Genomic DNA, 25,408 nt, shown 5'->3' on the forward strand with positions numbered 1-25,408 from the left:
CAAATGCGTAAGGTGGGCTCTCTGAATAAAAGAACAATTAACGAAACAGGGAAACAGTGGAATATTGTTTACCTCCAATTTTTCCCAGAATAGTAAGCACATGCTACTCTGTTGAAGTCAGATGATCCAGACTCAGTATCTTCATTTTTCTTTCCATTTTATGGATTCAGGAATGGGGCTGATCCAAACATACACTCAAATATATTTACATATACACATTTGTATATATACCTATGTATATATATACACACACACGTGCAATGTGCCTAGCAAAACATCAACTAAGAACTGCCATAACTTGTGTGTTATCCTAATATCATAGCAACTGTGTGAGATGATCCAGACGATGATGGACCAAGCAGCCATGCACAGCATGGAGGATTGCCACATTATCCCTTGCCACGCACAAAAGCCAATTGTTCTGGTATTAGAATGTCATGTTTCATGACATGTTTTAATGTCAGTAGTATGTGGAGAAAAGTTCTGATGTTTGGATGTTTTCGGTGTTTAAACTCCAAGATAGTCAATCTACTTGCTCTACTGTTTAGATTCAAATAAACGAGAAAAAGGGCAACTCTAGCAGATGATCAAGCATGCTAGAATGCAGACACTGGACACTTGCACCTCCTCAGAAATTGTATTCAGTTGGGAAATTGCCAGCCTGTGTGCATTCACCTGCTTCAACAGCCTAGAAATTGGTTTTACTTTGCCCCACACTGGAAAGGATGGCCAAGTGGGTCAAACGGAGCTTTAATGTGGGCTCATTGTTTGTCAGACTCCATCCTGGGAGCTTTACGGCTATCACCACATCTAATCCTCATAACAACCCTACATGGCGGGTACCAATACTGAGTTTTACAAAGGAATTAAGCGTTTATCCAAGATCACACAGCTAGTGAGAAGCAGAGCCAGAATTAAAAAGGAAAATTTAGTCTTTCCACAAGATAATTAAAAAAAAAAAAAAAAGAAAAGCATACAAAAAGAAATACTTCCTAACATGCTATTAAGTTTTGGCCACTGTACCAATTAACCTCATCAGTGCTTTTGCTCACACTATCTCTATTTTATAAGAAATCTTGTACCTTAAAATTCCAATAGAAAAAGTTCTTACATCAATAAGAATTCACTGCTGTTATAGACTGAACTGTGTCCCTCTCAAATTCCTACGTGGAAGCCCTAACCCCCAGTGTGACTGCATGTGGAAAAAGGGCCTTTCGGAGGTAAAGTTAAATGAGGTCATGAGGTTGGGACCCTGATCTGACAGGGTTAATGTCCTCATGAGAAGAGACACCTGAGAGCTCACCCTCCCTCTTTCTCTCCCTGTGCATGCACAGCAAGAAGGCTACAAGCCAGGAAGAGACCCACCACCATTAACTGGCCTCACCAGGCTTCCTAGCCTCCAGAACTGTGAGAAAAGTAACTTCTGTTGTTTAAGCCAGGTAGTCCACGGTATTTTGTTATTGCAGTATAAGCTGACTAATACAACTGGGAAGACACAAAGAAATGTTAAGATCTTCTTTGCCATTCTGATGCCTGCTAAAAAACTCTGATAAAGCTGTCTTTAGGAAACAATGGAAAACCCAATGTTTCAAACGTATCTATATTTTTTTCCTGAAAGCTTTTAATAAATTAGAGTGGTGTTACCATAGTACAGATGCTCCTTCACTTAGGATGGGTTTAAGTCGAAAACTGTAAGTCAAAATGCATTTAATACTCTGATAAACCCATCATAAAGTCAAAAATCCTAAGTTGAACCACTGTAAGCAGGGAATGTATCATCTTAATGAGGTGAGACTGATATGATGAAATAGTAATCAAGGCCTACCCTGATGCTGAATGTAGGCCTTAAAATGGTTTAAATGGTAATTTTGATGTGCCTTTTTCCTTTAGGTGATGGAATCAGGATAACCACAGCAGCCCCATGAACACTTTCCTGATTATTCTATCCCAGGAAATAAACATCCTCCTGTGAAATAATATTTACCAAGTGAGCAGCAGATGTCACGGGCCGGCAGGTGCAAGCACAGTGGTGAACAAAATAGACTTAGTGCCATCCTCATAGATCTTACAGTCTAGAGGGGGAAAGGGATATTGAATAAAATAATAGTGATGATACATACAAAGACTAAAAGGATCTAAGTCAGTTTGAGGAGGGAGCAGTGGTACTGAAGGGCCTCTGTGAGAAGGTGACATCTGAAGTGAAACTGAAAGGGTGAGCTGCAGGCCAGGGGCTGGGGAGGGGAGGCATTCTAGAGAGAAGAGAGATGAGGGAGAGCAAGTCCAGCGGCTTCTGGAAACATAGGCAAGGCTTTTTACCCCACAGATTTTTGATTTTATCCCAAGTACAATGGAAATCAATTACAAGGTGTGAGCCAGTAACACAACGGAATAGGATTACATTTTAAGATGATCATTTTTTTTTTTGAGACAGGGTCTCACTCTTGCCCAGGTTGGAGTGCAGTGACGCAATACAATGATCACTCCTGACATCAGTGGAGGGTGAAGGAATGAAAGGGGCCAGAATGTGTGTTGGGGGAGGGAAAACCAGCAAGGCTGCGCTCTTTCTGCTGGAGTAAAGATGCCCGTTAGTATGTGATCTGAGTAAAGGGGACCTGGACAGGGCTGTTGGCCATGATGATACAGTGCTTTGGAGAGATGAAATATGTCTGAAGTAGAATTGGCAGCTTTGGCGGCAGGACTTGGTGACAGGTTCTGAGGAGGTCAAGGAAGGTGTCAAGAATTGCTCCCAACTAGGTTCCTGGCAGGAGCCACTGGGTGGACAGGGGTGCTGTTTATTGAGATGGGGAATGCTGGAAGAATGTTTGGTGGCAAGGAATAAAAGGCCCACTGGAAACATCAGGGAGGCAGATGGCTGCGCAGGTCTGCAGCACAAGAGAGGCCCAGCCCCCAGTCTGTAATGCTTGCTCATTTGGACCAAAGCATATATAGTTTTTTTCTGTTATCTCATGTATGTGTGTGTGTTTTAACTTCTACTATCATTTAGTTTCTCATTCTTTAGGCTATCAGCTCCCTGAATGTAGGGGCTTACAGAAGTTTAACATAACTGGCATTGTGCTATGTGAAAGCACTCAAACTTCTGCTAAATAAAATTATTTCTAATAAAAAATTATATAACTTCATCTCAATAGTAGTATGCACCTTTTAAAAATATTGAATAATGTCTGTGAAGAGAGATCTTCTACTTTTTCATTCCTATTGTATAAGAACCATATCTCGTATCTTTTCAAATTTACTTTTTGATACAGGGGTCTTGTTCTGTCGCCCAGGCTGGAGTGCAGTGGCATGATCACAGCTCTCTGCAGCCTCAAACTCCTGGGTTCAAGGGATCCCTGCATCTCAGCTTCCTAAGTAGGTAAGCCTACAGGCATGAGCCAGCACACCTGGCTAATTTTTTTTTTTTTGTAGAGATGGAGTCTTGCTATGTTGCCCAGGCTGGTCTTAAACTCCTGGGCTCAAGTGGTCCTCCTGACTCAGACTCCCAAAAATGCTGGGATTATAGGTGTGAGCCACCATGCCCCACTCCTTTAAAAAACATTAATTTAGTGGCAGCTCACTTGTACAACACTTTTAATTAGTAGAACGTCGGCAGAAAATAAAGAAGACATTCCAAAAGAAATCAAAATAGATGTTGCAAAATTCATGTGCTTTGTAATACCTTCTATACATTTTAACCATTTATTTTAATTGTCTATTTTATTTTTAAAGATGATTAGAAGCAGCAATCAGAAAAGGAAGAGCAGCCTGAAGTGGCAGATGATAAAAATCAAACAATAAATAACAATTTGAGTAATCTAGTAATGATCCAGCAATCATTCTGTGCATGGATAACAATCTTACATACCTTAACAGTGCCTTTCGGGGCACCATGGCATTACATTTGGGGTAAGCCATTAATTTATAAGGGAATTATAAATTATATCTGAAGATGATAATTCCAATTATTATATTCTGTTTAAGAAGGCAGAGAAGGGTATAATACTCTTTAAATACTTATGCATAATAATAATGTGTCTATGAGATGCAGGATATTGGGGGATGAGGGGGACAAACAGGCCAGACAACAATTCTTTCTCCAAGAAATATTATGGGGCTAATAGCAAAGACAGTGCAGATCTATATTACACTAGCATAAGGTGAAATGCCATAGAACGGTACAGATATTGTTACTGGGAACATACAGGAGAGGAGAAATTATCATTAGCTGCAGATCTATATTACACTAGCATAAGGTGAAATGCCATAGAACGGTACAGATACAGTTACTGAGAATATACAGGAGAGAAGAAATTATCATTAGCTGATGGGATCAAGTGCCTTTCTTTAAAAAATGGCACAAGAATTGGGTTTTAAGACACAGGGCCTGCAAGGCTGGAGCAAGAGGAGCAAAGCACTGAGTAGCGTTGTCCGGAGCTTTCTGTGAGGACAGAAATGGAAATATTCAATGCAGCAGCCACTAGCCACATGTGGTTCCTGAGTAGTTGAAATGTGGCTAATGTGACTGAGGAGCTGAATTTTTAAAACAATTTATTTCATTTTAATTATTTTAAATTTAAGCAGCCATATGTGGGTAGTGGACAGTACAGGCAGAGTATGCATAACTTCCATCATTTAAAAAAGTTCTGGTGCTTTGGTAAAGTGGTTTACTTAATCTCGATGTATTTCCAGGTTGGATTATTCATAATATCTCAGACAAATGTTCATTTTCTTCTCAAAGCTACTACAGACACATCCCAGCACCGTATGTTAATTTACTGCACTGCTGGCTGGGCCATCTACCACAAGCTTTCATGTACTTCATCTCGGCTATTAGCCAGTCTGTGGCAGAACTGGAAATGTGGCCCCCCAAGTCTGTAACTCCTCCCCAGTCCCTTGACACTCATGGTTGAGCCACACAATGATAGAAGCCCAGGTCCCCAGGTCACTTCTTGGAGGACAGCTGCCTGGGATAGTTGTCCTGCCCACACTGGACTGTGTTTTGAGCAAGAAATGCACTTTGAATGGTTAGAACACTGCGACTGAGGGTTGTCTGTTAGGGCAGTTTTAGTCAAAGTAATTAACACACAACTCGGTTTTCTTTCTGTAGTATCTTATTTTTCACCATTAGAGAGTCCTTTATATCAAATATCATTTTTTCCTCTTAAAATCCATTTGCTACCATTTGCCTGTGATAAATATGGAACATAACTAGCTAGTAGCATTAGAATTATGATTCATTTATCTCAATAATGACTCATGTTAAAACACTTATCTGACTTAAATCATCTCAATTTATTTGATTTTTCCTGAAAATTCATAATTATCAACTCTTCAGTTGTCATGTCAGAGTGATTTGTAATACTCTTCTTAGCTGTAGATCCAGAAATTGAAAGCTCATGTATGTTGAGTGTAATTAGAGAATGTTTGAAGCCATTTGTAGACAAGTTAAAAGTTGAGATTTCCTATTGCTGCTTTGACAAAAGAAACTAGTCTAAGGAGAATTTTCTATTTTGAATTTGTTCAGGGGAATTCATGACATTTATTGCTGTTCTCTGCTACAGAAGAAAATAATTAAATTCTCCAACTGCATATACTGGCTGGTATCTATCAAAAAGCTTATATAAGCATCAACAAAGCTGTGAGATGATATGCTTTATTATCCACACAATTCTCTGCAGTGTGATGACAACTATTCACAGGTGGTCAGCAGTTAGAACTTTTTCCTCTTTTAAATTTTCAAAAGGTATTGCTAAATTTTCTTGTTAAGGCATCCCATCAATTCTTGAATCCTACAGCGTTTGCTAATAAAGGCTGTTTTCCCCTCATAATAATTTCAGCCAACTAGCACTGTCAACAATTACAAGATTCTAAAACATCCCAATATAAGGAAGCAAGCAAGCAACTATTTGAGAAGCACAGTAGCCTTCCAAGCCCTGAGAGTGGACACATATCAGACATATAGAGCCCAAGCTTGTGTCTATGTGATTAAAAAGTTAAATGAACCCAAATTTATCCCTCCTTCATTACCCAGAAACTTATAATTCAGACATTTAAAAAAATTCTAAAGGTTGCTCTTTCAAACAACCCAAAAACAAGTTTTCCAAAAATGAGTAGAAAACCACTGTTGATATAAAATATGATAAATATTTTTAATAAGTGTCCTTTAAAACATGAAGTATAAACTATTAGGGATTATTAATAGTCATTTATATATTTGTCTCCTTTGACAAAAGAGCACAAATCTAATTAGACTCCAGGGTATTTTAGAGTAAAACATTAACCAAAAGTATTTGAACAACTGCTGCCATCTCAATTAACTTCCATAGATTCATGTAAACGATGCAGGACCCAATACTTAAAAGCAGATGAAGTAACCAGGAGCTTGTCCCAAAGTTAAATTCTACAAATCTGACGAGCTGAACATTGCTGTTCATCTGCAGGCAGGATCAGTGACATACTGAATTTTGGGAGTTCAATTTTGCAAGAGAACCAAGTTATTTTTATATGACTCCAAATTTTAAAAGTGCCTTTCTATAATTTTTATTTTTTCCATTCTAATTAAATCCAGATCTAATCCTTTCAATGTCACTAACTCTGAGGCAGCAAATCGTCCTTAATGTCTACATATATTATTTTAGCCTCAACCCTATCTATTAGATGAGTAGAATCTATTAAATGAGTAGAAATATTTAGTCTGTTGAGATATAAAGCAAAAACCCAGTTCAATGCAACTACAGTGAGACATTAATTTTATCATCCAATTATTTCTGCGGAGTGTTTTAAATATAAAGTTTCTCTCCTCTACCTCTTTATATCAATGAATTTAACAAAACAATAAGATATATAACACTTCTATTTTGTAAATATATGCAGGATTTTAAAATTTAAATTTTAAACAGAAGGAAAAAGAAATACGAAAAAAGCAAGAAGAGAGATGAGAAACTGGAATTAACAAGGCATCTTAATAAAGTCACTATGAAGTAGGTATTGTTTCTCTTCATTGTACAAATGAGGAAGTTAAGGCTCAGAGGAGTAAGCTTGTCCACGATCACAAACCTGGTAAATGGTGCATGTAGGATTTGAACTCAAGTATTTCTCACTCCAGGGTCTATGCTGTTTTGCCATTATACTATTACACCTGTATAAATCGAAAGCATAGTCAGAATTGTTAGGGAAAGAATCTGTACTTTATGTAACCATCTCAACTCTATTTTGTGGTTCCTGTTGATGATTCCCTTACTCTGTTTTTATATTTTTAATCCTTGATTTCTATGTGCCTTAATCCCATTGCTGTTGTGACTTCTTTTCATTTCTCCTATTCTGTTTTCCTCTACTTTCCTAGTTTTTCAAGTACACAAAAATGTTTTAAGTTTATAGTATTATTAGGAGCTTGACACTTGAACTTGTCTTAAATGATAGATAATTCTCAAACTTTTAAAAAATTAATGATTTAAGAAATTTAAGTTCCCTTCAATGAGTCTCCAGAAATGCATCCTAAAAATTCCACTGGTATCGATTTTTATAAAAATCGGCAGTAAGACATGCTGTGCACAAGCAGAGGCAACTCCATTGTTTGGTTCCTAGCAACAGCTATTTATACTTCATTGTGTGTCATTTATTTCGACCTAAGAGTTTTTCCTACCCATACCCAAGAGTAGTTCAACTCCAGCAAGTCTAACTCTTGTTTCTTCTTCTTATCTTTCAGAAGAAGCTCAAAGCACTACTTAGACCAATTAACTCTACATTTACTCTCTGGGTCTCTATAAGACGGGCAAGAGCGTGCGGGAGGCAAGGGGGTGGCTGCTGGCAGCAGCTGAAAGCAGAGGCTGAAAAAGGGGGATTGTGGGTTTTTGCTTCCCAAAGATGACTAGGAAACCAATTATCAAATTAAACAAGCATTGAGAAGAGTGGCCCTCATGTCTCAAATACAGGAAAACTTATTCTCTGTAGACCCTGAATTTCTTAAACACTGGCTACAGGAAGGCAAGCTGTGTACCAGTCTTGCCATGCTTTTGTATGCCAGGACAGAGGACAGCAATGTCCACATGTTTGGCTATTTCCTTAAATCAATCAGTGAGGTGCCTGTGCAGTGTTTACTAACAATAATAATTGACAGTATTTATTCTCAAGCTTATTCTTTGCTTTGTTACAAAACAAAATCAAGCTATGCAATGTGCTTTTTAAAACAAAAAACGATGCAATGCGCATTACAACCAATTAACCTATCACTGTAGGATTTAACAGTTAGCTACCTTCCTGGTTTTAAACAGTAAAAATCATAAGCATCTTAACTGAAAAAATGAATTTTTCTGGAATTATGTGTTTGGAAACCTAGAAGAAGCAGTGTTCTCACTAACATAAAAAAGGAAATGGCCTCTCCGAAAAGACAGAGGGAAGAGAAAAAAAGGAAGAAAATATACAAAATGAACCTGGGAAGATTTTACCAAAATGAGGACTGGCTGTACAAGTCTCCTTACTGCATTAATTACTGCAAAAGCCCTACAGTTCCATCAGCTAATGAATCTTTAGTAACAGCTACCCAGAACAGCATTAAGCTTTCATTTCAAAGAACTTAGAACGTGTAAGGTACATGAGTGAACAGAGAGAGCAGACACACAGCATGGTAACAGACAGACACGCTCAGCTGGCTGACCAGAATATGAATTTGGCAGTTTTGCCCCTGTCCACAGACAGACTGACCTTCCTTGAGACTTTTCTGGTTGCTCCCCTCAAGGCATTCCTTTTCTTTTAATGGTTCAAAATCCCCAGCAGTTAAAATCTCTGGGAAGCCCTGTTGCTGCTTCTTGGAGCTATCGATCATGGTGAGAGGCTTCTGGAGACAGGCAGCATCAAGCAGGAGAAAAGCTTAATTTGCAGAAGAGCGAAGTGCGGTGCTCGGAACACTCTGGTCCCTGGGTCCCTGGTTGCTCCCCACAATACCCTAATCACTGGCCAATTATGTCTTTAAGCAGCTGAAGGCAGCCATTACCCTTTAGTTCCCAGCTTGACCTGCAAATACACTCATGCCGCTGGAAGCCCTTAACTCTCTCCCACATCGGGAGGCAGAGCCACACAGGCACGATTCTAAAATCCCACCCCTTTTCCCAGCCAGCCCCCTTTCCCTTCCCATTCCAGCTTCCCCCGCGCTAGGGACTTCAATCTGCAGTTTGATGGTCCGAATCATCTGACAAACACTGAGTCAAGCAGTTAAAAATAAATCTTCTAGTTGTTAAAAAGAGAAGACTTTGCTGATACCTAAGAAGACAAATTGCAGCCTGTGGTCTCTCTCCCGCTCTCTATAAACACAGCCACAGGCTGTGGAAATACTTTATATTGGCCAGACAAGCACATCCATTACTCATTAAGTTCTCCAGCTACACAAACGGCAGTCTAGGGCATCTGAAGGAAGCGGCTCTTATCTAAAAAGAGGCACACACTGAATAAACATGCTACCAGCATATGTGAATGAAGACAGAGTCATTTCACTACCAAAGTTCTTTTGTGGTGTGCTTTGCGCTGCATGTGGCTCTTCCTGGCAAAGCCGATGCTCTTTGTAATAGGGAAATGTACTGCAATTGCAGCTTTCTTCCTTTGGCAATTCAGACCCAAGCAGCAGTTCTCCTTAGTGCCACTAGTCGGCTGGGAGAGTTAACATCGCCATGATTTTTTTTAAGGAAAATTCTCCCCCCATGCATTAAAAGCGGCAACACCGAGAGCTTCTATTTCATAACAGAGTAAACCAATGACCAGCCTAAGTTTAATTTTACATGAGCTATCAAGGATGGGCACCTCTCCTGCAAGTCACAGGCTGCTGTTCACTGCATATAGGGACACTGCTGGAAGGAAATCTCTAGATACAGGAATTCCAGGCAAATGTGGAGATAAGCCTGTCTCCAAATACTCCAGATATATATCTCTGTAGCCAAAATAATCTGATTTTTAAAAATGGTCCAAAGTGTGTTCCTTTGCAAAGAGTTCCCATAAAACCCATCAGAGGTTATAAGAGCAGTAGACTGTGAATATTGTTTCATGAGGTTCTGTTTTGTCCTTTTTTTTTTTTTTTTTTAAATAACTTCTAGCAGAGTGCTTGGAATATTGGAATATTAGGTGTTCTCAATAAACATTTGTAGCATGGTTGAGTGAATGAATTAAAGCAGAAGACAGTGCATCAGGAAAACTTCCTTTAATAATACCCAGAATTCTAAAGAAGTCCTGGGTCAATAACTAAGAGTCACTAATTTTAGATGAGCAACTAAATAAGTTCTCTAAAGGAAGCACATTTTCTCTTCAAAAGAAAATATACAGACACATTTTAATTGTGCATCTGATGAGACCCTCCTCTGGGATAAAGGCTTACATTTTTACAGACAGACAAATCAATATTCTTTCCACCACTTAAACACAGGTGGGACTGGATGAAGTATTCTGTCCTTTGTGCCTGGTTCCAAGGCCGGTGTGCACTAAACCCATATTGTTCTAGAAAGATTGCTATCTATCTGTTTTCAGCATCTCACAGGACATGCTTCTTGTCAACTGAAATTCCTTCTGAAGCAATTTAAGTCCATCCTTGGCAGTCCAAACCTCTGCAGGAACAAACAGTGACAAGCTTATCACACTCTCAAAAATGCCCTCAAACGTTCTGTTACTATCTCTGACCCTAACGCTTACATTCTCCTGAAGAAACTACTCCTGCACTTTTAAAGGAGTAATAAAAATAACCATAGTTCTCTGAGGACATTCTTTAGGTTGGTCACTTAATTAGCTGTTTTGCAAGGTTTATCTAATTTAACCCTCCACAATTCGCGTGGTCGCTATGATTATTTGTGTATGTTATAGACATTTTACATACCAAGACTCAAGTCACAAAGCTTCTAAGTAGCAGGTATGGAATTTAACCAAAGTCTTAGTTCTCTAAAGCCCAAGTCTGTCTATGGTCTTGCCCTGCCTTCTGTCTTCTAGAATATGCTCCAGCTCCAGGCTTTAATTTCATCCTGAGACAGGCTTAACAGCAGAAGCCATGACTTTGATGGCCCCCTAGTAATTCTACTCCTGGTGAGAGGAAAGCAAGCTAACATAATCATACTAAAATGGTTTTATGAAAGAATTTTAACTACTCATGAAATAATAATAGCAGCCAACTTTATTTAGTGCTCACTGTATGCTACAGACTATATTATCTCATTTATCCTACTGCAAGACTTGTGAGTTCAACATTATTTTCCTGATCTACACATGGGAAAATAGAGGCTTAAAAAAATCAGTGGTGGGTCATGCCTATAATCCCAGCACTTTGGCAGGCCGAGGTGGGCGAATGACTTGAGGTCAGGAGTTTGAGACTAGCCTGGCCAACATGGCAAAACCCCATCTCTACTAAAGATACAAAAATTAGCTGGGCATGGTAGCACATACCTATAATCCCAGCTGCTCGGGAGGCTGAGGCAAGACAATCGCTTGAACCCGGGAGGCAGAGGTTACAGTGAGCTGAGATTGTGCCACTGCACTCCAGCCTGGGCCACAGAATGAGACTCCATCTCAAAAAAAAAAAAAAAAAAAAATCAAATACTTTGTCAGAGGTGGCATATCTTATAAGTGGTGGCCAGGATTCCAAAGCAGGCAGCTTGGCTCCGGGGCCTACATGCTTAATTACTTTGCAAAAAGAACAACGAAAACAATAAATGCTAACTTTTTTTTTTTTAATTTCAGGATGTTGCTTTTAAATCCTGAAAAATGCCCAACTGTTTTTAGGTCACAAGCCTATAAATCTCAGTAGATGCACAACTACACCAGCCACTTTAAAATTCTTTACCATATCTGTGTGTGTATGTATCTTCAGTGTGTATTAAATGTGTTTTTAAAAAGCTATCTCTTAAGAAACCTCTGCATGCTTATTTTTCTATCTAATAGATATCAAAATCCCAACAAGAAAACACATTATTCTGCTGTAGGTTTATATCAAAAGTTGTGTCTTTGTAGTTCTCAAAGAAAGTAATTTCTCTCGTGGTGAATGTGCCTGAAAGAACATTTAGTTATTTAAAAAGTTTTTTGAAATAATTTCGAATTTACAGAGCATTTCCCCCAGAACCATCTCTGAAGAGGTTCTAACATGATACTTCTTTACCCTAAGTGTTCAGGTGTGTAATTCCTACAAACAAGGATATTCTCCTACAGAACCAAAATGTAATAATCAATATCAAGATGATATTGATAGTTGCTTAGTTGGTATAGATATATCAAATTAACATTGATAAGAAAAAAAACAAACGCATAAAAAGAGGAAACAAATTAACATTGATATATCTGCATTCAAGTTCCACCAATTGTCCCAATATCCTGTATAGTAAAAGGATCCAAACCAGGATCACATATGACATTGAGTTCTTGAATTATTAAGTCTCTTTAGTTTTTGTCCATCTCTAACATTCTCTCAGTCTTTCTTCACTTATCTTTCCTTGAATTTTGATGATTACCGGCCAGTTATTTTATAGTACTATCCTCAATTTGAGCCTGTCTGTTGTGTCCTTATGATTAGGTTCTGGTGATACATTTTCAACAGGAATACCCCAGAAATAATGATGCAATCTTTGCATCCTATCAGATAATACACAAATTCAAGTATATTCAGTAATTGTCTCAAAACTGATGATGTATATTTTGACACCTTGATACTGGCCAGATTTCTCCATGGCAAAATTATTCTTTTTGTATATAATTATTCTGTGGGAAGGTGCTTTGAGAACAATCCATTGGTGTACTTGGCTAAATTATTTATCACTATGATGGTTGCAGATGGTGAATTTGAAAACTCCATCATTCCCTCTACATTTATTAGTGGCACATCCTACTATAAGAAAAAAAATTCTCTTTACATGGTTTACGTTACCTATTTACAGACCCTACTTCATGCAACAGCTTATCATCTGCGACTTTCATTATTTATTTTCATGCCCAAACTGTCCCAGATTTGGCTAGTGTAAACTCCCAGTTTCTTACTGTCATGATTCTATCATTCTTTGAGCAGTTTCTTACCTTCTTACTTCCCGGCACAAGATGTCCCAGACTCATCTTGTACTTTTTCCCTGCTTTGTTTAGAACCCAAGGTCTGAATGCTAGGTATGCTCACTGCTGCAAGGGTGTCACTGTTCCCAGGCCTTCTCTGCAGACAGAGCTGGGGAACATGTCTGAGTTTATATGTGTGTGGATGTATACACACACATCTACATAACATTTATATCTCTATATATGAATGGATGTAAATATACATCTATATTGAAGTACATATGTCTGTACTTATTTATGTGTATTGAAAACCATGAGTTCATCCCAATGTCTCCAATTCCATTCCAGTGCCACAGGTTCGCTCTCATTTTTTTCTGTATTTGTGGCCCCTTCTCCTACAGGAAGAAACTTGTCTCCCATAGCTTCTGCCACTCCACTCATGGACACCCTGTATACATCACCACTGCCACTGCTATGGCTAAAACTGTGCAGAAGCCTCTTCACCCTACACTGGCCTGGCCTCCCCCTCTCCCACACGGCAGCTACCCAGCTCAGCTCCACACAATGCCTTTTGGGATGAATTAGGGAGACATGGAGGAGACCTGCAGTATCCCTCAGTAGGAGAAAGCCCCACCACTGTCACCTGAATTGCTTTCCAGTAGGTTTGCCCTTGTTCCTCTACTATATGTGGTACATCATCTTCACTGTCATTTGGCTCTAATGTCACGAGTGACATTTAACTTCAAATAATATGTGATGAAAGTCACTTCTGCTATGATAAATCTGCCTCCACAGTGTTCGTGTGTATGCACACTGAAAAGAGCTGTTTTAGTATGAAAGAGATGACCATAAATCAAGTCCGTTTTCCCACCACCCCAAACAGATATTTAATAAGTGTGAGAAAAACTGTATGGCTTAGAGACTAGGAACAATCCAAGAAAGTCTTCAGGGAATCAGAATACAAACAAATGCAGCTCAAGGGACTTACACAAAAACTTGGCAGAGTTAATATATGCTTATAAAACTACTGATAAAAAGAATATTGCTGTGATGATACTATACTTCACTATGAAAAAAACCTGGTAATATTTCCAACTGGGCGATGTTTCACAATGTAAAAACATTCAAGAGTAATGAATAAAGTAATTAGTAACAAATGCAAAGAGATGGGTAAATATTGAGGCATACTTTTCTGGTAGCATTCTTGACATAAAGATTGAGTAAAGATGACCTTTTCTTTTCATCTTCTATGTCTCAGTACTTGGTAATAGATCCTCAGTAGCTATTCACTCCAGTGAATAATAGTAAACTTTGCAACTTCCTTCACAGAGGCTGAGTCAGAGTATTACAAAATCTACACAGATAATGAGATTGGATGTATTTAGGAAGGAAAATTTCAGGCTAGGGTACACGTAAATTTTTTTCCTAATGCTACCATATTTTTAGTAAAATACATATTTGATCCATATTTTTCTCCCTTTTAACTCTATAAACACCACCGTAAAATACTACACCTTTAGATTGTTACTAAATGGTTATGGTAAATCCCAACAGTTAATTTAAAAGGTTTTTTTTTTTTTTTTAAACAAAGAACACTTAGAGTGCTATCTCTTAAATCAGATAGCATGTCTTTAAAGTTCTTTACGGTTATCACTTTTAAAATATATATTGAAAAAGTCCTTCACTTTATCACTTTAAAAATATATACTGAACATACAATACTTCAGATGTAAACAGATGAACAAATTAGCCCCTATGAAAACCGCTGTTTCATAAGGAAGGATACATTTTTCTGACCTTTCTAGGGTAATAAGATTTTGAAGGAAAACATCCATGTTTTGCAGTTAAGTACTGCAGCAGAATTGACCACCACAACGGGGCCAAACAATCTGATCACTGGTTTGTCATCTGTGCTTGTTGTCCCCCACCCTGGAACAGACCGGCACACCAGCACATGCAGCACCTCCCTCCCCTCCAGGTTTGCTTCACCCTCTCTGAGGACATGAAAGGCAAAGAAGGCTTTTCAGGGTTGGAATTTCCCCATGCATGGTCTCATGACAGGCCTGTGCTCGGACTGAGAGAGAGTGCTGTGTGGGACAAGGGAATGGCAGCACAGGCAGAGGACAGCTTTCGTGGCTCCTCCTTAGGCAGCCATTCACATGACAGTGGCAGCGTGCAACACAAGTGTTCTGACTACACTTGTGTAAGAGACTGGGGCCATTTGTCTCTTCCTGTTCCAATCATTAGCATGAGTAATCAAGAAATGACAGAACACACTTTTATCAACTTAGAAAAAGTCATTCAAATCCTTTCTCCATTTCCAAGCTTTATAGTTACTTATATAAATACAACTGGCTACAAGATTTACAACAAAGAGCTTTCCTCAGATGATATGATCAGTCTTCCTCAAATTCTGAGATAACTTCCCTAGCTATGGATATTTGAAAGACTTTTAATGTCATTTCATCACCTCATTGATACAAATATGTCTAGACATCATTAATGTAACTCACTGAGGGCCAATGTGCATTTACTAAGATCATTCTATGCACTGGGGACATGTTAGGTGTGTGTGTGACACAATCTCTGTCTCTTAAGGAATATGGTCTAGAGCTTTTAACTATTTCTGACTGCCACTTTCTCCTCTTTTCCATTCTTTTACTCTTATTAGAATGTTCTTTATACCAGTGCTTCTGTAATTATCTGTGGTTAAGAGAAATATTTTGAAACTTCCAATTGCTGTAGACCAATGTGTGGTCCCACCATGCATTGCACTCTGTTCAACAAGAGGAGTCCACTAATCATGCACTTGAGCGTCTCACCAGTGTCGTGCTGCCGTCAAAGTTTCTAAACACTCCTGATTTCTCAAGTTACCTCACAGGAGAATGGTAAGGAAAAGCCTGTAGGATGGCACAGCACATGGACCACGCTGACTAGCACTGCTTTCTACTCATCGACTTCAGTCTAGTCCTCTGACCACTCCCCAGACTACTTGTTCATGCCCTACCTGCATTCTCTTCCTTAGTTATCATTAAGTCTAGGATAAACTATTTCAACCACTGAAGTATTTCAACGTCTTGATATTCTGCCATTGCTCCTTGCTTATCCCCTGCCCACAAATGACTAATTTTAGTCAAGCAGTCAATCACAGAGTCTCAGGATTTGGTAGAACAAGCACTAGGACATAAATTTCCTGAGTCTGAAGATGTATTCTTGGGTGTTCATGAACTCCTTATGGAAATGTATGCAATTTGTTTTCATTTTGTTAATCTGGAAAAAAAAATCTCCTTGATCACCTGGATGAGTATTTTATAAAGTGTTGCCATACAGTAACAAAGCCAGACACTGTGAGAATGACATGTTTAAGCCTAGAGAAGGCAAAATGATAGCCAGACTGTAATAGCTTGAACAGAGAAAAGGAATGGGATCTATGAGTCATGATGGCATAAACCAGTGCTAGAGCAGTGAGGACCACTGTCAGGTGCCAAGCAGCAATCACATTTATGTAAAAATGCATCATGTCACAGTAAGTTAATATTGATTTGAATTTCATTAGCATTGTGGATTTCTATAATTAATATGCAAAGTGTTTCAGTTTTGTCATATAAGTGCTACTAAGTACAAGGAGTTTACACTTCATTCATTTATAAGTGTACATAATCCAGCAGTGTCAATATTAACAAAATTAAGTCATCTGGCTTGGTGCGGTGGCTCATGCCTGTAATTCCCGCACTTTGGGAGGCTAAGGTGGGTTGATTTCTTGAACTCGGGAGTTCAAGGCCAGCCTGGGCAACATGGTGAAATCCCATCTCTACAAAAGAATTAGGCAAGTGTGGTGGCGTGCGCCTCTGGTCCCAGCTACTTGGGAGGCTGAGGTGGGAGGATCACTTGAGCCCAGGAGGTTGAGTCTGCAGTGAGCTGAGATGGGGCCACTGTACCCTAGCCTTGTCGACAAAGTGAGAACTTGTCTCAGGAAAAAACAAAACAAAACAAAAAAAACCTCCCCTGCCCCCTATACACTGAAAAGCCAAACTAAGTCATCTACAAACTGTTTTTAAAAGGTCTGTATATTACTTAAGTTTGTGAAACACTTGTCCACCATATAACTCAAATGTAAAGAGGAGATCCTACTTCTTGGCTTACACAACGCTCTCTTAAAGTGGGAATTAAGCATTTGCCTTTGTTTACCTAATCTGACTGAGTGTCCTATTTTACTATCTTGGGAGTTACGGCAAAGGTAGAGAATAACAAAAGCAAAGCTTGAGAAGTTAAGGAGCCAAGATGACTACCAAATCCAGTATGAAGTCATGCCATGCCCTCATATAAACTCTTAAAATGTTTCCTTCATCTCTTACTGACTTTGAATCTCCTGCACTTCTGTTCCACAAAGCATTTTCATTTTCCTCAAGATTACACTACCCTACCATCCTCATAGCTTTCTCAGCAAGTAACTTGGGCTCCTAGATTCGCTACCAATATTGAGATCTTCAGACATAAATGCTACAGCACCTTCCCACTCCCAACCTTCCTTCCATCTTTGAGGAAGAAGTAAATTTTTTTCTTGCCATAGGGAATCCAGACAATTTGTTTAGGTCTGTAATCCCTCCTGCCTACTTACAAAACTGTGATCAACGTATTACACCTCTCCACTAGGATCCTTTGTGCCTACCAAGATATTTGCATTTTCCCTCACACTCCTCTTTTCTAATCTCCTAAGATTTGGACTTTCCATTTCTGCACCATCTCTCCTAATAATTTCAAACTGTGTACTGGCATCAACTGTTAACTCTAAACACCCACCAATGCGCACACACACACACACACACCCTACCTCTAGTTCATGTACTTCTCGCTTTCTAAATAATAGTTTCTAAATGAGTTTTCTTTTCATTCTTTTTCTTTTTTTCAAGACAGAGACTTGTTCTGTTGTCCAGGCTGGAGTACAGTGGTGCAATTATTACTCACTGCAGCCTCAACCTCCTGGGCTCAAGCAATCTTCCCTCTTCAGCCTCCCCAGTAGCTGGGTCTACAGTCTCATGCCACCATGCCCAGTTAATCTTGTTTTTTAGTAGAGACGAGGTCTTGCTATGTTGCTCAGGCTGGTCTCGAACTCCTGGGCTGAAGCAATCCTCCTGCTGTGGCCTCCCAAAGTGCCTAAATGAGTTTTCTTTCTGGAGTTCACATATCCTTGATTTTAAGATTATATGCTATACTTAGGACTAAATCATCTAAGTTTAAGACAGGCTTTTGCTAGGTGGAAAAACAAAGATTAAAAAACAAACAAACAAAACCCAAAACACTCAACAGCGAGTAATGGGTTAGCCTAGACCTCAGGTTGGTCCAGCTCTGGACAATGCACTTAAAAACCATGCCATGCTATCTTATTCATCTCTGCAGTCCCAATGCCTTGGATACTATGCCTGCTTAATTAATGCTGCCTCTATGAATAAACAAATGCCACTCAACTGACCAAACCTCTTCCATGCCTCTCCTCTATCTACTTAAGTCAGTCCACCTTTGTTAGCTTGGCATTCAAAGCCATCAGTACTTTGTCTCCCACCTTCCTGACCAGCGTTATTAACTCCCTACATGTTCCCTACGTTTCAGCTAATTTGAACTACTTGGTATTTCCTAATACACTCTGTGTTGTCCTTGTTTTTGTACAAGCTTTTTCTTCCTGGATTTCCCTATTCCCTATCTCTGCCCATGGAAACTGTACTTAAACAATCTTCAAGAACTAGTTCCAGTATCAGTCTCTTTCAGAAGCTTTCCAGATGTCTCTCTCCACCCCTGAGAGTCAGGTCTGTTCCTCTGCATACTCTGAACACTCATGATACCTGTCATCAGAGGACTCAGCACACCATGTGATGACAATAATGAAGATGACGATGATGCTAGTTGTTACTGTTTATATGCCACTCACATTTTACAGCACTATATTTATGCATGGTGTTAAGTGCTTTACATGTATTAACTCAGTTTATTCCACTCAATAGCTCTCTCTACTACTATCTCCATTTTACAGTGAGGCAATGAGAGGTTAAGTCACTTGTCCAGCTACACAGCTTTTAAGAAGCATAACAGCAGATTTTTTGACTTAGTATGATTTCAGTCTAGCTTTGTTCAATGGGTTCTGTGAGGAAATTAAGCCCTAATACTGAAAGGCATCCACTGTATATAATAAATTCACTTCTCTCCTAAGAATCTAAAATGGTATTTGCTATGTCATTCTTGGGAGAACTGAGAAAACAGTCACAGAAATCACATTTGTAGGGTTTAATTCTCTGGGCTGAGAAAGGCTGGATGTGTCTAACCTTTTATACTTTCTCTCAACATCAACACTTGTCTGTATACTTTTCATATTCCCGAAATCCCTTACCCCATCTTCATAAATTTTACAGTCTTCGAGAGCTGGAACTGTATCTCATTTATCTTATTCCTATAAGATCTATTCCAGTGTTTCAGCAATTTTTACATGGTCAAGCTTCTCTTTAATTAAATAAATTCTTGTATTTAGCAGTCCAGGCTAGTTGATAAGCATCTTCCTTATAATCAATCAACTGACAACAAAAACTACTTGATATATATTTTTGATTGTATCTAAAAGACATCTCAAAATCAATTTTGCTGAGATATAATTTACAGATGATAAGGTGCATCCATTTAAAGTATATAAATTAGTGAGTTTTGATGAGGATGCGCCTATGAAACCACAGTCACATTTTAAGATATAGGATAATTTCATCATTCCTAAAAGATTTCTCCTGCCCCTTTGCAGTTTCCAGATAATCACTGATCTGCTTTCTATCACTATCAATTAGTTTATCTTTTCTAGAATTTCAAGTAAATGGAATCATACAGTGTGTGGTCTTTTGAGTCTAAATTATTTCCCTTAGCATAGTGACTCTGAGATTCATACACATTGTTGCACCTCATCGGTGGTTGGTTCCTTTCTATTACTGAGTAACCCACTGTATGGATATACCATGTTTTGTTTATCCATTCATCTGTTTGATGAACATCTGGGTAGTTTTCAACTTTGAGCTACTATGAATAACTCTGTTATGAACATTTGTCTATTAATCTTTGTGTAGATATTTATACTCATTTCTTTTGTGTAAAGACTTGGTCATGTAGAAGGTGTATGCTTCATTTTTAAAGAAACAGTGGTTTCTTCAATATAAATTTATTAGCAGTCTTATTTGTAATAGCCAAAAACTGCAATCATCTACCCATAATGAATGAATAAATGAGTAAATGCATATAGGAGAATGCTACTCAGAAATAAAAATGAATTACATAAACAACACGGATGAATCTCAAAATTATGCTGAATGAAGCAGACAAAAAGAACACATACCACGTATGATTCCATTTATACATGAGTAGCTGCCTAGAGACTGAGACAGAAAGAGGAATGGATTACAAACAGGCGTGAGGAAATTTCTAAGGGTGTTGAAAATGTTTGTTGTCTTGATTGTGGTGATGGTTTCAAAGCTGCATACATATGCCAAAATTCTTCAACTTGAATCCTTTAAATATGTGCAGTTAATTGTATGTCAATTATAGTTCAATAAATATGTTTTTTTTTAAACCCATAAGGTTACTTGTGGGAACAGAGAAATTCCTTTACGTAACACAATAACCCTGAAACAATCTTTACTACTACAAAACTTTAATGCAAGAGAAGATTATTTACCTGGGCATCTAAACCATGAAAATGATTGAGCAGCAGAACTGCTCAAAAGGATCTTAAAAAAGAAATAAAGAAAACCAGAACAACAAAACCTGTTCATCCATTCAAATAAATCCCACCTGTAATAACTGACGAATGATTTCTACAGTGCACACTGATGGTGTAAAGCAATGAGCTGTGACTGCCAAGCCTATACTATTTTGGTTAACTGATGTGTGTTACAGATCAGGACGGCAAACGGGTGGTGATCCCGAAAACAGAAAATGTAAAATTCAAGTAAAAAAAATTGTGTGTGACAAAGGAAGACATTTTTTTCTGGGGGGTGGGGAGTAGAGCCCCACTCTGCGGCCCAGGCTGGAGTGCGGTCATGTGATCTTGGCTCACCACAACCTCCGCCTCCTGGGCTCAAGTGATTCTCTTGCCTCAGCCTCCCGAGTAGCTGGGATTACAGGTGCACGCCACCATGCCCTGCTCATTTTTGTGTTTTTAGTAGAGGCAGGGTTTCACCATGTTGGCCAGGCTAGTCTCAAACTCCTCATCTCAAGTGATCCGCCTACCTCAGCCTCCCAAAGTGCCAGGATTACAAGCGTAAGCTAAAGTGCCTGGCCAGGAAGACATTTTTTTAATGCTAAAAGCTATATAATCAAAATGAAGCTATAACAGTATGATCATGCACAAAACAACACAACGACCACTGTTACAAAACAAAAAGGACAACAGATAAAATGTGACACAGACACAATTAATAGGAGGCTGTAATCTGCCACTCTTAGTACAAGACAGAAAATGTAGATAAAAAATAAGGATATATAAGGCCAAAATAACACAATCAATAAAGAGATCTTATTGATACATGTTGAACTAATCATTGCACTGATGATAGTGAATACATCTCAAGTATACATGGAATCCTCAAAAAAAATTACATATTAAGTCACAGGGAAAACAAGTTCCATAAAGTAAAAAAATTACAAACAACTCTGATCTCAATGTAAAACCAATATAATAAAAAACTAAAAAGGATTGTGTATCTTGAAATTAATTACATCTTCTATTAACTCATAAAAAAGGAAAAATACAAACTAAAATAGAAGAATTTCTAAAAAAACATAGTTGTTTTGTATATCAGGACCTATGCCATGCATTTAAGCAGTGATCAGAGAAAAATTCAAATCTGTAAACCATTATATCAATAAAAATGGAAGAATGAAAATAAAGTATATGACAAAGAGGAAAAAGATTAAAAAACAAAGAACAGAGCCCCAGTGACCATGTGATGATATCAAAAGTTCTATTTTACATGCAAGTGGAGTTCCAGAAGGATGGCAGAGAGAGAATGAGGCACAAGACATATTTGCAAAAATAATGCCTGAAAATTCCATGAATCTGAATTTGAAACATTTTGAATCTGAAAAACATAAATTTACAGATTGAAGAAGTCTGGCAAACTTCAAGTAGGGCAAATTCAAACACATATAGAATTCAGTAGCCTTCAGATACACAAATAATAAGCAGTTAGAGGTTATAATAGTGGAGAAAACTCCATTAATTATAGCAAATAAAGATGATTAAAAACTCTTAGGAATAAACTAAACAGGAAATGTGTAAAACTCCTAAAAAATACTGAAATAGGGTAGGGCAAATAGAAAGACAGTCCTTGGTCTTGGATAGGATAACACATCATAAAGATGTCAGCTTCTCTAAGTTAATTTACAAATTTAGTGCAATCCCAGTAAAAACACCAACAAGCGTTTTAATGGAGCTAAGGCAAGTTGATACTCAAGTTCATATGGAAAAAATGAAAACATCCAAGGCAAGCCAGAAAAACACAGAAAAAGAAAAGCAATGTCGGGGGAGAGGCCTAACCAGAAAAAACAAAACAAAACAAAAAAACTCCAAGAGGATCAGAAATCTAGGATCTAAATGTAAAAAAAGAAAAATCAAACCATACGAGTATGCCGAATAAATATTGATGGGATTCTTATGACCTGGACATAGGGAAAAGTTTTCACACTGTGACCCAAAATCTAGATGCAATAAAAACAGGATTGATAAATTTTGGCCACATTAAAGGAAAAACCCAAAAACATACTGAAGAGGAAAGGCTAATCACCCCAATATGTAAATAACTCTAAAAATTGAAAAGTTCAAAAACCTGACAGAGAAATAAACAGATAATTCATTATTTCCCTCTCCAAAAGATTCTGAAATGGTCCTTAAACATATTGAAAAGAGGTTCACCCTTACCCATAATTAGAGAAACTGAATCAAAATTACACCAAAAAATTATTACCAAACAGTAGATGGTAAAAATGTCTGACAACACTTTCTGTTTATTCCTCCAGGCTGTGGAGGAATAAACATTCTCTTACAGCGCTAGCTGGAATGCAAAGTGATGCAACTCTCTGGGAAAGCAATGTCTAACAAAACTACACATGCATTTTTCTTTTGACCCAACAACCCTCTCTCTAGGAATTTACCTGACAGATAAATCTCTGACATCATTAAAAAAATGCCAAAAGTTATTTACTGCAGCAGTTTGTAACGGCAAAATCTTAGAAACAACTAAAATGTTCACACATAGGAGACTGGCTGAATAAAACTATGGTACAACCATACAATGGACTACTATATAGCTATTAAAATAAGGAAGATCTCTACAAACTGGTATGAAGTGTTTTTCACAATACAGTGAGTGAAAAAAGCAAACTGCAAAATAGTGTCAATATGTTATTTCTTGTGTGAGAAAGAAGAGGAAATAAAATATAGTTGCTTGTTTGTGGTGGGGAGGGGGCAAGGAAGGACAAATTAGAAATCAATGAGATTTGTTACCTTCATTGGGTGGGGACACAGGGTAGAAAGGATGAAGGGATGGGAATGGGATAGGAGAGAAAGGAGAGGAGTGACACTTCTCTGCTGACATTTTTTTGTATATTTTTGACTTTCAGAACCTTATTAATATTTCAGGTACTCAGAAATGAATAAAATTAGCTAGGATAGAAGACAACTCAAATTGGAACATAAAATAAATGAATGCAACTGCATTTCAAATAACATGGACATGCTGAAGAAAGGAGAGAATCAACCTTAACAACTTTTGAATACAGATTTTGACTATATACCTGTAGGCTAAAACCAAAAAGGATATGAACAAATATTGAACTCCAGTTTGTAGGTATTTTTTAAACAGATTTGCTGAGATATAATTTACAAACCATAAAGTTCACATGTTTATATGTAACACATTTATTTTCACAGTGGAATAGGTTAGCAATTCTAAAACTACTTTATGTGTATTCTAGAATTAAACACATAAAATATATTGTGGATAATGGGAGCCAGGTTCTAGGTTCTCACTGTCAGAGAGTGGAGCTACAAATACATAAAGGGGAAAGGCTAAAGGAACCCAGTGATGTGGGAATGAAAATGGAGTTATCACTAAGGATATCTGGTTTTTAATATATACAGTGATAGTGCCAGAAACAGAGATGTGTGTAAATTTTTTTTTTTTGAGACAGAGTCTTACTCTGTCATCCAGGCTGGAATGCAGTGGCACAATCTCAGCTCACTGCAACCTCTGTCTCCCATGTTCAAGAGAGTCTTCTGCTTCAGTATCCCGAGTAGCTGGGATTACAGGTGTCCGCCACCACACCTGGCTGCCTTGGCCTCCCAAAGTGCTGGGATTACAGGCGTGAGCCACCATGCCCAGACTATGTATATTTTCTATTTCTGTCTACTAAGAGGATCTAGAAACAATGAACACACCTAGTTCCCAGATCTTAGTTTATAAATACTCTACTAAAAGGTACCATACTTTCTTCCAAGAAATGGCTGGCTCCAGGGCTGGGGCAAGAAAAGCTCCAGTTGAGCCTGGAACATTTTGTTGTGCCAGAATGCAAACAAATGCTCAGAGAATGATGTTGGGCCTGTCAAAAGGACATAGAAGCTAGCTTGAAGGAGGTGGCCAAATCTGAGACACTTTGAGCATCAAAATAAATAACAGTAACAGATTATAACCCACAGACTCCATGATTCTATAATCATATAAGTTAGTAAAGGGAGGAAGAACAAAAACTTTTTTAAAAAGTAGAATGTCATCTCTTAATAAATGTAAGGAAACATGGAATTATTACCACTTAGCAATTACCCACATTTAATAACAAATTTTTTCAAGGAGATCAGAATACTGTAAAATACTTTCAAACACTGTCAATAAAAGTATAAATAATATATTTCTAGAATGCAAATGGAAATGTATTCAAGAATCCAGAAACAGGTCTAAACTCTTTGACCCTATAATACCTATGACTATTCTAAATGAATATTCTGGAATATATACACATGATATATACTCTGATAAATATGTATAATGGTTTATATGCAATGGTATTCACACCGGCATTAACTATAGCAGTAAATTCTAGGCATGATCTAAACGTTAATCAGGGAGTGATTTAAGTTATGGTACATTTATAATGATATTGTAGAGCCATTGAAACTAGGCTTCAAAATCAAAAAATAATTATTGAGTGCTTACAATGAGCCAAAGAAGTAAGAAGTAATTTTATTTCAGAAGTTTTTGTTTTTTAAGAGACAGGGAAAGACAGGGTCTGGCTGTGTCACCCAGGTTGTGGTTTCAAGGGAACCTCTCTCTTGCCTTCTGAGTAGCTGGGACTACAGGCGTGCATCACCACGCCCAGCTACTTTAAAAATTTTTTG

The 25,408-nt window shown here is 38.0% G+C and overlaps 1 protein-coding gene across 6 annotated transcripts in view; it reads right to left on the reverse strand.

Moving 5' to 3' along the window:
* The window catches only part of MRTFB (myocardin related transcription factor B), a 195,564-nt gene that overhangs the window by 70,029 nt on the left and 100,127 nt on the right, over positions 1 to 25,408 (reverse strand). Inside the window, exon 1 of one of the 6 annotated variants that reach the window (XM_024241392.3) lies at positions 8,698 to 23,801. The exons of the other annotated variants lie outside the window; for them this stretch is intronic. Coding sequence (XP_024097160.2) covers positions 8,698 to 8,818 — 121 coding nt within the window. The 5' untranslated portion in view covers positions 8,819 to 23,801. Of the gene's footprint in view, positions 1 to 8,697; positions 23,802 to 25,408 lie in introns of those variants that run through there. 6 annotated transcript variants of the gene reach the window in all.

This window comes from Pongo abelii, chromosome 18 (assembly GCF_028885655.2).
Source record: "Pongo abelii isolate AG06213 chromosome 18, NHGRI_mPonAbe1-v2.0_pri, whole genome shotgun sequence".
NCBI classification, from domain to species: domain Eukaryota; kingdom Metazoa; phylum Chordata; class Mammalia; order Primates; family Hominidae; genus Pongo; species Pongo abelii.